General features: G+C 39.4%; 1 protein-coding gene across 3 annotated transcripts in view; it reads left to right on the top strand.

Moving 5' to 3' along the window:
• Window positions 1-823: 823 nt before the first annotated feature.
• Window positions 824-17,418, top strand: part of LOC102309003 (protein diaphanous homolog 1) — a 99,725-nt gene continuing 83,130 nt past the window's right edge. For 2 of the 3 annotated variants that reach the window (XM_005948896.2, XM_014329797.2), the window contains exon 1: window positions 824-1,615. In XM_005948896.2, coding sequence (XP_005948958.1) covers window positions 1,517-1,615 — 99 coding nt within the window. In that variant the 5' untranslated portion in view covers window positions 824-1,516. The remainder of the gene's footprint in view (window positions 1,616-17,418) is intronic. The other variant, XM_005948894.2, reaches the window with a different exon arrangement.

The raw sequence follows: 17,418 nt of genomic DNA, 5'->3' as shown, positions 1-17,418 counted from the left end.
TTTAAGTAAGAAAACACACATAAAAGGCTGAGGAATGTCAAATGTAGAAGTGGAAGAGTGAGTGTCCACATCCAAGTGTAAAAGTCAGTGAAGGCTGTCATGGTTGGGGGATGCATTTCTGCCAGTGGTATTGGAAAATTTTGTCAAAACATTTGTAATTTTAAATGCTTGATTGTGTGATTGCTTCATTACTTCAACATTGTTGAAGCAGTGTGGGATCATCTTGACAGACAATTGAACAAACGGCAGCCAATCCAAACACAAGCTTTGGATAGCATCCTTTAACAAGCCTGGACAGAGACTAAATTTAATTTTAAAGAAATTACATAAAGAAAATAACTGTATAAAAGTTAAAGCTGTGTTGAAATATAAAGGTGGTCATACTAAGCATTGATTGTCAAGCTTGTTAGAATTGTACACATGATCGTGTTGCCTTATATACTGTACTTCCATCTACATTTGCACATATTTTAATAGATTTCTGCACATATTTTCCATTTTCCTAGCAAAACATTAAGAACTGACGGTTGGCTAAAGACTTTCGCACAACACTGTATAGAAAAGCCTGAACTTGCTTGCATTCTACAGTATACATAAAAAAGCTAATTAAAGTAATTAGAAAAAAGTAAGGTTCCATTTATGACACAAACACAGCTGTGTCTGTTTCTCCCATCTTTGTCATGTAAATATTTCACCGGTTATTAGTCTCAACTTGCACGGCATGCCTGGAAACTGTCTAGCCGATCAGCTGCATGCGGTGGAGTTAGAGCTGTCAGATAAATCCTCTCAGGTGAAGCGGCAGAACACAGGCTCCTCCCCCCCTCCAACTACTGCAGAGCGGACTGTCAGAAGAACAGGAAGACGCCTTTATTGCTAAAGACGTACTTGCTTCCCCTCTGTCAACCAGGGGTTAAAAAGTTACTAACTTCTAACAGCCATGGAAACAAATTGAGGACACATCGTCGACCTAGGTCATTGATAACACCAATTTAGCGCTCGCGCTGTGGTCGTCGAAACAACTCGTGGATAGCGGAAAGAGTTTTTTTGTTTTGTGTTTTCCTTTACCTAACTGTTACAAGCTAGCCTAGCTGAAGCTAAGGTTAGCTCAGATAGTACGCATACATTCAGGACCTAAAATCCACGTTTCTAAAAACTTGGACTTGTGTTGCATGTGGGAAATAATAGAGTGGCGTCCTCACTTTGTATTTTATTAACGCAACAGGTTGTTTTCGTACTTTTCGTCTCGAGGAGTTGTGTTGGGCTGTGCTTTGAATTTCCCTCCTCCAGTGATACCGAGAGGCGGCTTAAACAGGGGCTCGTTTTGTCTGTTGGCTTTCTACCAAATTATTAGCAGCACTGCGCTAATTGTAGCTAGTTAGCCTGGGCACTAGCCTAGGCCCCTGGGAATTAGAAGTTGGCATTTTCCATTGACGTTTAAAATCTAAAAAAAAAGGATTACTGTTCCACTTGTTTATTTTGACATCCAATTCAAGGAAACGGATTAAAAGGTAGAAATATGGATCACCAGACGGGGAGTTCTGCCTCAGCTGCTGGTCCCAAGAAGGACAAGAAATCAAAGAAGAGCTACGATGATGGAGATGGAAAAAAGAAATTTGTGAGTATCCCACTGGTTCAACTTCCTGCACCTTTATCATGTAACCATCAGTGGGGGTGGGCACCAAACTGCTGCAGTAAACCACTGATTGTCTTCCTCTAAAGTTTTAAGTAAAGCTACAAAGCGGCGAGCTGCCACCGTACCTGTAATTACTTTCGCCCCTTGGAGCTGGCTTCTCACCAGCTGTCAGTGCAGCTTGAAATGGTGCTCAATAGGATTCACGACTGAGGTCAAAGTACTAGAAAGTCAGCATATGAGGAAGTAACTGGCACTTTAACTCCGAAGACATAAACTCTCCCATAAACCTTATATTTTGCAATCCCGACGAGCTCCCGGCAGCTCAAGCACCAAACCTTTCATTTGCACATGTGCAGTTAATAATTAGTGTTTTCTTCTGCAGTGGGTTTTATATATGGAGTTGCTATGTAAAGCAAAAGTATTTAAATAGAACTGTATAAGCGAATGAAATAGCTTTCTGTGATAAGGTGGGGCTAAAATCTTCCCAAGGTGACTTAATCTAAATTACTTTAGGTGGTTTCTATTTGGCTTTGTCAGCATGTATGATTCAGCGTGGTGCGTGCCTGCCAGAGTTACCAGTAGTGATGTCTGTCATCAGCAAACTGTTTTGTAATAGAACACTTGGTCATGTCTAGCAACAGGTGAAACCCGATAAGGTGAAAAACGGTAACCATAGAGAATGCAGAGACCAAGTAAACGGTTAGTTTCAAAGAGTTTTCAGTCCATATTAGAGCCCACGTAATTAAATATTTGGTGCTTTAGAGCCAGGTGAAAGGAAAATGTTTCATAGAGCAGGTGTTCTTCCCCCCCCCCCCCATGTCTTTTCTTTAAGACGTGTGTGTGTGTGTGTGTGTGTGTGTGTGGGGGTGGAACCAGTTGGATATGTGCCCAGAGGTACAAACGGCAAGCATTTGAACTTTGAGGCCCAGTTTTTTGTGACAAAGACCAGCATATTAGGGTGTTTTACATTTCCTTGCAAAGTTGCATGCTCAAATAGGTGGTGTAGTGACAAGCTGAATATAATATAGAGCAAATGTTTGGTTTTGTGCCTATGCAGTTTTGAGAAAAATATGTTTCTGTTTGAAAGACAAATCAAATTAAGAAAACTGTTGTGGTCATTAAATTAACACCTAGTATTATAGCAGTGTTCATCTATACACAGGGTTAGGTAGGCTAGGCCTACCTAAAGTAAATATGAGTCACAGACAGAAACCAATTGTGCAATCACCAGAGATAACAGTACATAACTGAGTCTATTTTTTACTGAGTATGCCTGAAAGTGTAAGTTAGCTTCTGCATGCCTAGAATAATTTATGTCCTTGACTACAATGCACTTCTGTTTGTGAAATAGGAACCCTTTTTTGGAGAGGCAGAGAATTTGATTACACCGCTGTGAGAGTTTAGAATTCTTTGGTCTACCTGATCTACAGTGTGACATCAGCTTTCTCAACTCTTCCATCATTCGCTTTGACTTGTCTATGACTTCATCATGTTCCGGTTTCTTCTCATTTTAGACATGCCAGTTATACATGATGGAGTACGTTAGACTTATGACTAGGAATGAGAATTGAAAACCGGTTGCATTTAAAAACTGGCTTCTGTTAGAATGCCACCAAACCTTTCAACTCTGTTTAGGAATGCTGGCTTGTTTTACTGGTATTTGGACTTTGAAAATTAAAATCTGACCTACAAAATAGTCAGCTGCATTTGTTTAAGTAAAATAATAGATCCTTTCTGGCCACTTTGTTAGGTACACCTTGCTAGTACCTTTCTGGCAACCTGCTGAAGTTCAGGTTCCTCTGACTAGGAAACTGTTTTTCAATCTGTTGTCCAATTTTTGTGAGCCCATGTGAATTGTAGCCTTAGTCTCCTATTCTTAGCTGACAGTTGCAGGAGTGGAACCATGGTGTGTTATTCTGCTGCTGTAGCAATTTGCTTCAAGGTTTGATTTCCCATGTATTCCTATCAGGTTGAATCGGCTGGCCATTTTCCTTTGGCATCAAGAATGCATTTTCACCCAGAGAATGGACACTCACTTGATAGATTTCTTTTTTTTTTTTTTTTTTTTTTTTAAAAACCATTTTCTCTAAATACTTGAGATGGTTGTGTGTGGTAATCTCAGTAGATCAGCAGTTTCAACCATGCCAGTTGCAAAGTCATTAAAAATCACTCTCCTTTCCCATTGTGACGTTTGGGTTGAACTTCAGCAGGTCATCTTGACCATGGCCTGTCCTTCGAGCTTGTATTTTGGTATTCTTAAAAATACTTATCTGTTTGTGAATATTTTTTTTGTGTGTCTTCTGGGACGCGATCTCTCAGTTTAATCATGATATAGTTTGCTAGACAGTGTCATGGTTTTTGAAAGAGTCCATATGAACTTTACAAACAACAGCGCCTGTCAAGTCACATCACAACAACAGACACCCACCACACTTTGTTGTCATTTCCACTTGATGTGTGCCTCTTGATCTTTTTGTAACCCAGTGCAACTGGTTTGGAGACAAAATTGTAAAAGAAGTTATGCCTTTACTATCAAGTCAGTGATATATTATTGCAGGACCGTGCAGATTACAGAGAGGGAGAAACTTTGAAAACAACTTCATTATCATATGATAATAATAATACTGATAATGACAATAACAACTAGTAGTTGTAGTAGTATCATTTGGCTCAGTAGTAATGCAAAGGTTTTCTTCTGAGATTTCAGGAGACTGCACCGTGTCTATCATGCTTCGGGTGTCAATATGAATGGTTATGGGGCCGTGGTGATGTCACAGGCATCCACAATAACCAGAGCAGTGACCATAAATGAGGCATTAGATATTTATTTATTTATTTATTTATTTTTCATGCAGTATGTTATTGGAATAGCTTCAGCTATATTTCACATCTATTCAAGTATACTAAAGTAGTGACAGATGGTTATTTTTTTCATATCTTCAAAATAGAGATCTTTCTATTGTACTCATCACAATAATTTTATTATTTAGATGTTTACTAACCTAGAGCTCAACTTGTGTAATGTTTACTATGGCTTGGCCCACAGATGCATACTGTAGTGATATAAGGCTTGTGTAGGCATGTCTGTAAGCTGAAACATGTGCGTGTGTTTCAGTGGATTTCACTTCACACAGATTGTGTTAGCCATATGTAGCCTGCAGTTAGGTTTATCATTAGTGTTAAAAATATGAGTCAGTGTGCCTACAGTGAACTTATCCAAGGTGTTTTGTTTATAAAGCAGATCACTTTAGCTGCGCTCCCTAAAGAGCTATCTCTGTTCTTCAGGCCCAGAGAGACAGAAAAGAGCAGCATCCTTGCTGTTGACATAAACATGCTTACTCAACCCAGCAGGAAGGTACGGTGAGGATTAGCCAGGGATCACTGCCTTTGGACAGCTGTTTGGAATACAAAGTGAATTCTAGATCAGAGTCTAGCTCTGGCCATTGAGTTTGCCAGTAACTTGCATTTTTTTCTGGGGCTCCAGAGATAGCTCTCTGATTTTTATTTTTTATTTTTTTTTCTTCATAAATTGTTTGTAGATAACTGGATGTTGGCATTTTGTAGGATCATTTTAGCTAGTTTGATGTTGCAGTGTGTAAAGTGTTAAGACAGAATAATAGTGTTTCAAGTTTCTGAAATTTGAAACTATGTGAGAGGATGTCTTATGCTATAATTTAAATGATTGCTTCCTATTGTGACTTTAATCATCATTGCAAACTATGTAATGTTTTATTAGGTTTCTTTAGTAATTTATAGCATAAAAGAGATGTAGATTTTATATTTTTCCTGAAAGTGAAAAAAGACAGACCTGTTGAATTTAAAACAAAAACGTACTATACTACCAAAATATACATTCACATCCAATTATTATGTCTACCTCATTTAAAGTGGTGTGGGCCTCTTTTGCCTTCGGAATTGCCTTAAGTCTTTACGGTATAGCTTTAACAAGGTGCTGGAAAATGTCTGTGAAGGTTCTCAGTCATCCAGGTCATCGTAATCTAAGGAGCTTGGTAAGAAAAGCGTCTGGACTTCTTTAAGTTGCTTGAAGATGTTTCACCTCTCAGCTGAGAAGCTTCTTCAGTTCTAGGGTCAAAAGGTGGCAGTCCCAGATTTAAACCCAGTGGGAGTATCCCCCCCACTGGGTTTAAATGGGTTTAAAATCTGGGACTCTCCACCTTTTCCAGACGCTTTTCTTTCCAAGCTCCTTAGATCAAGGTGCTTAGATATTTTTGTCCTTATTGGCATGATGCTATCATACCTTCCTGCAGGTTTGTTAGCTAAAAGTCTCAAGACCCTTTCTTTCAGATCAGATAGCTTTGTTCAAGTATTTTATTATCCAATTTAGATAAGCTCATATGATTGGTAGCTCAGTTTCCTACTCTTAGCTGACAGGATTGACATCAGCTGTGGTCTTCTGCTGCTGTAGTTTATCTGCTTCAGTCGGACAGAGATGTGTTCAGAGATGCTCTTCTGCATACCTTGGTTGTATCATGTAGTTATTTGAATTACCTTCCTATCAGTTCAAAGCAGTTTTACTATTTTTACCTAAACTCTGGCATAAACAAGGCCTTTTCATCTACGGCCTGTCACTGGACACTTTCACTTTTTCTGATGATTCTCTGTAAACCCTTGAGGTGGTTATGTGGGATAATCCCACATAACCACCTCAGTAGATCAGCAGTTTCCAAAATCCTTAGACCAGTCCATCTGCTACAATCAACCATGCCATGTTCAAAGTTATTAAAACACCTTTCTTGCTTTAATGAATTGAGTCATTTCCATGCGATTAGACATCTGTGTTAATGAGCAGGTGTATCTAAGAATTTGGCTAATATTTCTCTCTTGAGTTGAGGAAGTTGGAGTTTTCCAACCTCAATTGGCCAGCTGATTTACTTGTCATGTAAATATTTATAAATTTTGTTTAAGCTTTAGATATTAGTAGTCATTAAACGTTTCACTTATGAGGAGAAATGTATAGCAATAATGCCCTTAGTCTCTTATTACAAAAATCTATAGCCTCTTACTGATTATTCTGTCCCTTTAACTATATTAACACACTTGTTTCCTATTCTGAGGACAACTGCAATACACTCAACCACTATAACAATAAAGGACTATTCTCTTCTATTCTAGCAATAGAAAACAATAGAACAATAGAATAGAACAACAAGGTAGTTATTTGCCACACTGGACATGGGTTTGAAGAGTTGAATGCAAGTTATTATGTTTTTTTTTTTATTAATTAAAAGTCTGATTAATAACAAAGATAAGTGGATCTTTCTTTTAAGCATAACATCTCATGCCTGCTGGTGCCTTTGTGCACCAGTGCACCAACTTCCTGGGGAAACCACCTCAGCAAATGTGTAATTTACCATAACTGCACAAATTAAGCAAGTCAGGTCATGACTCTTTAGTCTCACACAAAGTCTGGCTCAGTGTCAAGTACAGTAGTTAAGACTGCTTTGGTTTACAGTGGGTCTGCTTTGCCCACACTTCCTTTCAGACATGTAGTTTATTTATTTATTTATTTATTTATTTATTTTTTATATTAATCTCTCTGCATTTAAATGTGATGGATTCAGATCTGAATGAATATCATGGTCAATTCAATGCAAAAGTCATGACCGCAATCTTAATAGGTTGATTCTATATTTGCATTATCCTATTCACCAGAAAACGGTGTCAACTGTCTGCAGCTGATAAGCTGAGATGGTTGTGTGTGGTACCTCCTGAGCTACAGCCACACGATTACACGTGTGGCTGTAGCTCAGGAGGTAGAGCAGGTCACCTACTGATCGGAAGGTTGGTGGTTCGATCCCTGGCTCCTCCAGTCTGCATGGAGTCAAGTATCCTTGGATACTAACCGCAAGTTGCTCTCCGATGCATCCATCGGAGTATGAATGTGTCTGAATGTAGTTAGAAAGCACTACGTATAGAGAAAGTTGTATAGACAATGGGTGTGATTGGGTGAATGTGGCATGTTGCATACAGCGCTTTGAGTACTCCGGGAGAATAGAAAAGCGCTATGTAAAAATCAGTCCATTTACCATTTCCATGTGAACGTCTCCTTGTAAGTAATTTGGTTTACTAAAACCTTTCTTTTATGGAAGCTGCCCTTAACAGCAATAACATGTCGAGGGGAAAAAAACAGTTGATTGGAACATGCTCACATTTATTCAGCACATTGTAGGATATGTTTGACCTCATGCATATTTCCCCATGTTCCTATTGTCTAAAATCATACTCATAGCAAATAATTGTGTGTAATACGAAGTGCTCTCATCACTGACCTTGGGCTCTAAATGATTCTCCCACTTTAATTAATAAATTAAGCCATCAGTGTTGCTTGTCCTATGTCTTAAAAGGGCTATAGGTACACCCAGACACATGGGTTCCTGTTCCATGCATCTCAGGGGAAGAAGAGCCTACTGTGAGATGAAGAATAGGATGACTGAGTGCCAGCATGAAACTGGAGTGGTTAATGGACTGGTAGTGGCAGGGGCCTCTTGGCTCAGCGTGAACAGCAGTATTTTACAGAGTAAGGCTGAGGAGGGAAAGCAAGTGAGCCATCAGTGAGTGGAGACTGGGGGAGGCAGAAGGAGGGGGAGAGAGAGAGAGAGAGAGACACAAACTGAGAAGGAATGAAGGGAGGAGTGACAAAAACCAAAAGGAAGAAGCCAGAAAGGTGAATATATAGATAAGGAGATTAAGCAGGGCAGAAAATGTGCACTGAGTGTGCAGTCAGCGATAATAAGTTACAGGTCGTGTGAAGCTTAAATGAGTCAGTTGATTCTACAAACACAGTTGCAAGGTAAATGGGTGCTGAAAAACTAGGAGCAGAAAATCTCTGCAGCTCCTCTTTATGTGGTCTGATCAACTCAACACAACTCAGCTCACCCAGAAAGACACCTCACGATACGATATAGAAATACTTCAATCACATTATGATATTTTTGTGATTTTTAAACACTAAACAATTTTTTGTGACATGCTTAGTTTTGGAATAATATGGTGCAATTTATCGCCTGTTTCAACTGCAAATTAAGTCCTCAAAGTTGTCGATATCTGTTTTATCCAATAAGATAATTAATTTTTTTTTAAGTGCAGAATGAGATTGTCAAGCATACTAACACTATCACTAAAACTTGATATAAATGTTGCCATGAGACAGTCAGTTTCCTATTAGTGTGATAATCAGTATGCTTTTGAATGTATTTACTTGGTCAGTCAGATGCAATAGGTTTCTGATAATACAGCAGTTAATTGTGATTGAATGATTGAAATTAACATATCTGTTGCTGATAAATTCACATCTGGAAGCCAGTTAATTCAAGTCCCCTCACTCTTGTGACTTGTGATAGGAATAGGTAATCTGTATACATTCATAAATTAGACAGCAATTATTTGCAAACCTTGGACAATCTCAGAGTGATCGCAGACAGTCAGACTGCAACTGCTTGCAGAAAGTTTACCTCCTATCAGCAGCGATGAGCCATCTTGTTTGTAGTATTCCCAAGTACTTTCATTTATTTGATAAAATAGGAACAGCAATGACACTGTACCTTCTGTCAAAATGCATAGTTTTTTTTATGCTTAATTAAGAAGCTCAAGTTGACCACAGACAGGTGAGAAACTGAAAGTCTGCCTGCTGTTTAAACTGTTTTGTTGACATCAGCCTGGCTATAGGAAGCTTGTTAACTGGTTTAAGCCACACAAAACAGTGAATGAGGTAGAATCTATACAACTCTGGATCAACTACAAGAGAGTGAAATTCCTGTTAACTAACAGGTATCCACTCCACGCTGATAAAGAATAAATCTTGTACGACCAAAAATTGACAGATTATTTGCACAATACTAAGAATAAATATTGAATTGTATGTCTGGGTTTGTGGTTATTGGATAACTGCTAATACATAAGCAGCTATGATAATTGTTTAATATTATTAGTTTTAAAGTGTTGTTCAGAGTTGTGAATGTCAACTACTGCTAGTGAAGAGAGAGGTTGTGTGCTTGCCTGGCTGCAACAGTGCTGTGTGCAGTTGTGTGTGCATTCGAGGCAGGGAATGCCTAGTCTGGACATGCCAGACTAGGGTTGTCAGAAAAAAACATTCTAAGGTACTAATCAATACTAAAAATTACTCTATCAATACAAGCAGTGCTGTCTTCCCTGCCTCGAATGCACACACAACTGCACACAGCACTGTTGCAGCCAGGCAAGTACACAACCTCTCTCTTCACTAGCAGTAGTTGATGTTCACAACTCTGAACAACACTTTAAAACTAATAATATTAAACAATTATCATAGCTGCTTATCTATTAGCAGTTATCCAATAACCACAAACCTAGCCACAGGTGGTCATAAGATGGTCTACTCCTGGTGTTCCAAGTCTGGATAATTGGGAAGGCTGCATCCGACATGAAGTCTTTGCCAAATAAAACGTGCTGGTCCATCCTCTGGAGCAAAACCCGTGGAAATAAGGGAGCAGCCGAATGTACCTTTTATCTAACATCCACATTAGCCACATCACTAGAATGATCCTAAAGGGGTGAGCATATATACTGTAGTCCCTTTTTGCTCTGTTGCTGTTGCACTGCACAGATCAGAAAGCAGCTGCTTTCTCTGAAGCCTGTTCCGACTGGATGTGAGAGCTGAGTTGTGTAATAAAAATTCTTTGAAACGCACACACTGGAATGCAAAGCAGGTACACCACTGAAATACAAATACTTAGAACGTAATCTCATCTGGGTTGTTGGGTGTGTGTATTTTGTTTTTTGTTTTTTTGTGGTTGTTGTTTTTTTTTAAATTTTTAAGTCTCAGTCTTCCACTATTATCTTTGTTAGGCTTTTTTGATTAAAGGTCACTTTTGCAAGAGACTTTTCCTGTTAACATGTCTTTTGCCTTAGAAAATATAGGACATAATTAGAGCATGTTAACATAAAACTGCAAAGTAGAAGTGTTACGGATGCATGCATATGACCGAATGAGTTTGGTTCAACATGAAGTGTCTGTCGCGTATGCCCTGTGATAGTTGCTGTCAGAATGAATGCATGTTTATCTCAGTTTTCTGTTTGCATTTTTTCAAACAAAATAATATAAAAATTACATGAGCTGGAAAAAAAATTAAACCAACTGCCAAGATATATGTTATATTACACAAATGTCTTATTAATCAAAGTGTTTGTGTTGCTCCTCTGAAGACACATGAACATTAGATTACTTTATCTTATTTTCAAAGTTTCTGTGGGTTTGTCTTATTTTTATGATTTAACAGAGTTACAATCACTTCAGACAATGAATACATAATGACAGTAATCTTAAGATGCAGCTTTAAAACAACATGTAGTGGGAGACTTGATCTATATTGGCCACTCATACTGCAACTAAAGATTATTTTGGTAATCGACTAAAAATAAAAATAAGGGGACAATGTAGCTACTCCTGTTTAATTGTTTACTTTCGCATTTTCACGCGGTGTTTGCTTAGTAAGCATCATCAGTAAGAAGTTTTTGACATGTAAGCTAACATTTCTTTTTTAATTTTATTTTATTTGTTTATTGGCCACAAAACTGCAAGGAGAGAATGGTGGTTGTCATCAAGTGTTCTTTTGTATTCCATATAGATGTACTAGTTGTTAATCATAAGAGAGAGTGGGGGGAAATGAAGAACGGTCAACTGTCAGTCACAAGAAACAGAAACTGTCATCACAACTCCATCTTGATCTTGCCAGATGGAGTAGGTTTCATTTTTGGGTGTCAGTAGTGTGCATTGTCTGTACAGGAACACGCCTTCCGGTCTGCAGTAGCTTAGAGGTGTGTCTGCTGGTTGCTTGTGTTTTGTAGTATGATCGAAAGAGCCAGTAGGACAAACTGAGCATTCTGTTTCTGTGTCATTCTTTGTCATGCTCATTTTTCCTCACTTGTATCACTTCACCAAATGCCGATGTGCACATGCTGCTTACATCTGTTGAATATTTCCAACACTTTAATCCACTGCAACTTTAAGGCTGTTCAGTTGAAACTTATTAAACAGGCTCCACTGTTGCAAGCTACTTAAATAGCCTCATCACAGTTGGTGTTCACGCTCGTTACTTCTTACTTCTCCTATTTTTTTTTTTTTTTATTCGATTATTTTTTCACATTGTGTGTGCACACGCATGCATGCTCAGTCATATACACGCCACGGAAATGTCAGTGTTTCCACCCTGCTGTATTATTTCTCAAATTCTAAGGGCTGTGGCAGGAAGTTGTGCAAAATAGCGAACAGGATGCTTCCTTATTCGTCCCCATTATAACTTAACCTTATCTCTCTCTTTCCTCCCTTTCCATCAATTGTGCCAGGAGCTACCAGTGGGTTAGCACATATGTTAATGGTCTCTCTCAAAGGCTCTACTGATTTAAAAAAAAAAAAAAAAAAAAAATGCAGAAAAGGGATTTATCTATGGAACCAAATTGACATGTTTTACAGGTTTGAGATGGATGAGTAACTGTATGTCCTGAGAAAATTGGGATGCTTTTCTACTGTTGAGTTTCAAGGTCCAGACATTTTTAATATTCTGGTCTCTACAAAATATAATCCAGTTGAATTTGTTATGGTGTTTTGACTGAAGTCTACCCCAAAATGTGCCACATACATAGGAAGTGGCAGTCCCTAACCTTTAACAAAATCTTAAATAGATTTTCAGCTAATAACTACTTTAAAAAGGTGTTATAGTAATACAATAAATTTTCTATTCATTTTTTAATGATGAAGTTCCTGACACATTTTGTTTTGCACTTTGTATATGTGGCGTGTCTAATTAGCTGTTTCCTCTAGTGTTAGTGAAAGACAGAAGTGTGAAAATAGCATACTGTAGAGTTCTTAGATGCTACCACTTCTCATAATGCCTTTTTAAAGCTTGACACATGTTGCTCTTGGCTTTCTGATGGTGTGAATTAGAGCCTTTTCCTGACTTTCTCTCTTTTAATAAGCTTTTAAAAACTTGTTACTATATTAATGTTTAGTTGATTTTAAATCTTAAAATATTTCTGGCTGTAGTTGTATTATTATCAGTCAGTCAAAAGCTTATTGTTCTAGTTGTATGATAGGGTTAGGATTGGGACTGGGAAAGATCTAGCTTCTTAAGCTGTCACTATACTTCTTCTGAATTGCCTGTTGGATTGTTGAATAGCTTGCCAGAATTTTTAGAAGGTGTCACTAGATGGTCTTTTCTGGCATTTGTGACACATTGTGAACTACTACTGCTTCTCACTAGACAAATTTATTGGCAGTATGTCTCGTAGGATTTTTTTTTCCCCCCCTTTGTACTATAGTAGGATGCTTTTTGAGTTTGAGCTGAGGATATTGGGGTTGAAAACTCAGATCTCACTAGGACAGTTGTTGTTCTAGTGATCCTGATGAAAAGACGATCCTCTTGAAATATAAGAAGAAATGTGTTTGCCTGATCACAGTACTGTTGTCTGTTAGGCTATGTTCGCACTGCAGGTCTTAACCTCCTAAGACCCGAACTCGTCCACGGCATGCATTTTTAATTTCCCTTTGATATTTGGCCACATTGGGGCCCGATGAATGTAAAAACAAAGAATTACCAGATTTTTTTTATTTTTTGGGTTTTTAAGAAAAATAAGAGCCACATATGAGGATATTCGTTTAAAATTTTGATGGAACAGCAGCAGTGTAATGTCCTCGTGAGTGGATATCAGGCCCTTGTAGAGCAAAATTCAGTATTTTGGTCTAAATAACCCAAAATGTGATGTCCACATATGTGGACGCCAGGTCCTAGGAGGTTAATGCTCAATTCCGACATTTTTATCAAATATGATTCCCCCCCCCTCCCCATCTGGTTGTTCACACTACGAATAAAATGTGACAGCAAACGCACTCTAGTGTGAATGGTTCACGGCCCTCAAAGCGGCCTGCATGCGCAAAAGAAGACGTCACACATAATGCGCTCTGTTTACGGAAGTAAAAATGGTGGCTACAGAGCTAGTAGGTGTTGTTGCAGCAGTCTATCAATTTCTGCACAGTAGTAGCTGACTGAATTTTGACAAATTAATTAGTGAAAGAAGGACACTGAGGGGGAAAAAAAAAAGAGCCCGTGCTTTAACAATGGCCACAATGATTTCTCGTTTGTCATCTCCGGCGCTGATAATTGGCATCTGTCTTGTGTCATTGACGTAAAAGACGGATTTGATTTAATGCGACTTGACGCTTTTATGATATTAAACTGCTTTTTCTTTTTTTTTTTTTTTTTTTTTTTTTTTTTTTTTTTTTTTTTTTGCCTGTCCCGTTTGGCTCTTTTGCCATCAGAATTGTTGTCTAAAGGCAAACAAAGATGCCCAACGGATTTACTTTACCAAATTGACCATCCCAGCCTTGCCGTAATGGTCCATTTGATTCACCTTTTATTGTTTATTTTATTTTCACTTACTGAATACGGGACAGACTTGACTGGGGGAAAGAAGGGGAGAAAGAAAGAGGGAAAGAGAAACAGCTGAGAAGAGGGACGGGGGAGAAGGGCAAAAGACAAAAACCAACAGAATGGGCAGAAAAAGAAAAATAAAAATGCATATATCAATCACCTGGATCACCTGCTGAGAAAGAAAAAAGAAAACGAGCAGAAGAGAACAAGAGTAATAGAATAAACAACATCACAATGATATATGGGAATATGACAGTAAATACTAAATATTAAACATTATTGTGCAGCACATAAGATCAACAGAACACAGTGTGCTTTGAGGTAGGAGCCAAAAAGGGTGTAGTTTGTGGGTGTGACCACCCGTGTGTACACCTGTGAGCATGGACGCGCTTGTTTTTTGTTTTTTAAAAGGTTCCTTCATGTAATAATCTGCTAGAGGGTGTGGGGGGGCCACAGCCCCGTCCTCCAGGGTATGAAGCAGGTATGGAGGAGATCAAAACTCCAGACATCCAGAGGCCCCCAGAACACAAGAGACCAAGGAAGACCAACAGAGGGGCAGCCGCGCCACTGTCCCAGAAAGAGCTGAGGAGAGTCCCAGATGAGGGCTCACTCAGCAGCCGCGGAGCAGAAGCCAGGGGGAGTTGCAGTGACGCGCCCGTGAGCTCCGCCGGCAGCCAGCTGTGCCTGAGTGACCGAGCCCCAGGCCGAGAGGCCGGGGGCACCCCACCTCCGAAGTGGCCCGAGCGAGCCCCAGGCTCCAGGCCCCGATAAGCGGCCGCCAAGGAGTGAGCCGGTGTGTACCTGGACGCCCATCCCCGGACACAAAGAACCACCAACGCACCGATGTCTGAGGGGGTCCGCCACTGGCAGGGGAAGTGGTGGTAGGGGGAGATAGGCCTGAGATGTCCCCAGAGAGGTGGCGCCTGACACCCAACCTGACATATAGACACAGACATACAGGCACACACAGATACAAACATCCGTTCCCACCCTCATGCTCTCATATGCACTTACTCCACACTCAACCAACGTGGAGACAGACATAAAGAGACGCTGTACACACGATCACACTCCCCAAGCGTACTCTACAAACCGGGTCTAGGCAGTCGCTTTCTAAAACATCAGATATGTATCGGATTCAGTACTACATACCAAAGTGGCCTAGGTCGGATTTGAAAATATCGGATTTGTGCTGTTTAAACTGTCATACCATGATCGGATATGGGTCGCATAGGGTCAAAAAAGTCGGATTTGATGCGCTTTTACCTGCAGTGTGAATGTAGCCTTAGTCATACAATGGTAAACGTGATCTATGGATAATGGCCTGCATTTGTATAGCGCTTTACTCAGTCCCTAAGGACCCCAAAGCGCTTTATACTACATTCAGTCATTCACCCATTCACACACACACTGGCAATGGCAAGCTACGTTGTAGCCACAGCTGCCCTGGGGCGCACTGACAGAGGCGAGGCTGCCGAACACTGGCGCCACCAGGCCCTCATGTCATACACAGATATGAATCCTCCCATCTCTTGTGTCATACCCATCTTATGTACGGGGGGCTTAGTCAGGATTACCATGTCAGTCCTCCTTGACTCTCCCCAGTCTTCACCTAGAGATTATAGCTAATCTCAGACTGCTCTGTGCATCACCATGACTGTAAACAGCATGGGCCTAGATGTTGTTCTGACAAATGTTTGTGGAGGACAAAAATGTATGCTAGTTTGAAGACACTGACCAAATAGAGATGATCTGTAAAAGCAGTTTTTCTTCTTGACACTCTGCCTCAGCACCAAGTCAGTGTTTTGCACTCATTGCCTTATTGGGTCGGGGGGCACACCTGCCTCACCTTTTTATAAAACCCCAGTGCATACAAAGTTCCCGTCTCTTTGAAACATCAGCAGCATGGGCCAAGGAGTGAGCCAGATGGGCTGCTTACTAGGGCTGCAATGATTCATCGCCATAATCAATGACGCAAAATATAATTGTTGACACGTCATTTGTTACTGCAGTAGACTAATGGAAGCTATGGGGGGAGTATTGCTGTTTATCGTCTGCAAAGACAGCACTCGGTATGGAGTGCTGAAGAATGTTGAATTGTAAAACAGGATGACAGAAGAAAATGGAAAGGGAGATTTATTTAAAAAAAAAAAAAAGTGAAAGCATTTTCACAAAGTTGAATGCAGACTGTGCAAAGTGGCATTTTCCTTCAATGGCGCTACTGCAGTGCACAAGCATTTAAAACACTGGCACCCTGGAGCAGTGATGTCAACTCTGAAAGGGTTAGTTTTTGAGAGTAAAGTTATTGCGTTGCATTGTTTGAGTTATTGTTTGTACAGTAATGTTTATGTTAATTTACCTAATGATGGTTACTAAGCGAATACTAGGGTTGTGCGATATGACCAAAATCTCATATCCTGATATAAAACATCTATCTTCCCGATAATGATATAAATCACAAAAATTTAACATTTTCTGTAAATTCTGTGAATCTCGGGCAGCTCGACTTGCGGGAAGTGTTTCCAGCTGGGCGTCGTGTACCTGGAGTCGAGTTTTTTAACTGATGCATTAAACTATACATTTTTAGACCTAAGTTGTAACAGCCGCCGTTTTCTTTGAGTATTTATTACACGGCGTGCTGCGGGGAAAAGCCTGTTCTAACGTTTGAGTCTAAGGGTTATTTTTTAGCACCTGGCGGCTCTTTTTTTACTTCTCATCCATAAATACTCTGCATATTCTTTCACGTGATTCAGTTTATTTTGAAGTCTCAACAGGATCTTGAGCTTTATTTTGAGAGTTTTATGTGGAAAATAAACAAGCGGACATGCTATGGTTTTACCGTCGTTGTTGCTAACGACAACACATAAAAACAGGCGCTTGTCCGTCCGTAGTGTGGTTATATTAAATATAAGAGAAAGAGAGAACTTTAAGAAATTAATATAGCCACTACAGTGACTATCAAAACGACAAAAAAATATTGCCATAAACAGTTTATTTTGTGATACCACGAAACAAACGATAGCGTAAAATGAAACTATAAATGTTTTTATATCGTCATCCGATATAAATCGTTATATCGAACAGCCCTAGCGAAACACTATTTCAGTTTTTTTAGCTAGTGAGTGAATGTGATAGTAAACCAGTAAACAGGAGTAGGTATGTCTGTGAAGGGTATCAGTCATCCAGGTCATCATAGTCTAAAGAGCTTGGAAAGAAAAGCGTCTGGACTTAAAGAAGACCAGACGCTTTGCTTTCTAAGCCCTTTAGATTAAACAGAAGTAGCTACTCTGTCTCCTAGCTTTTTTTTTTTTTTTTTTTTTTTTTTAATGTTTCTCACATTAATGTTAGCAGTTATTCAGAATA

Source organism: Haplochromis burtoni, unplaced genomic scaffold, assembly GCF_018398535.1.
Source record: "Haplochromis burtoni strain Fernald_Lab_line unplaced genomic scaffold, NCSU_Asbu1 Contig_599, whole genome shotgun sequence".
Classification (NCBI taxonomy): Eukaryota; Metazoa; Chordata; class Actinopteri; order Cichliformes; family Cichlidae; genus Haplochromis; species Haplochromis burtoni.
Note: the sequence above shows the minus strand (reverse complement) of the source record. Positions and strands in the feature narration are given on the sequence as shown.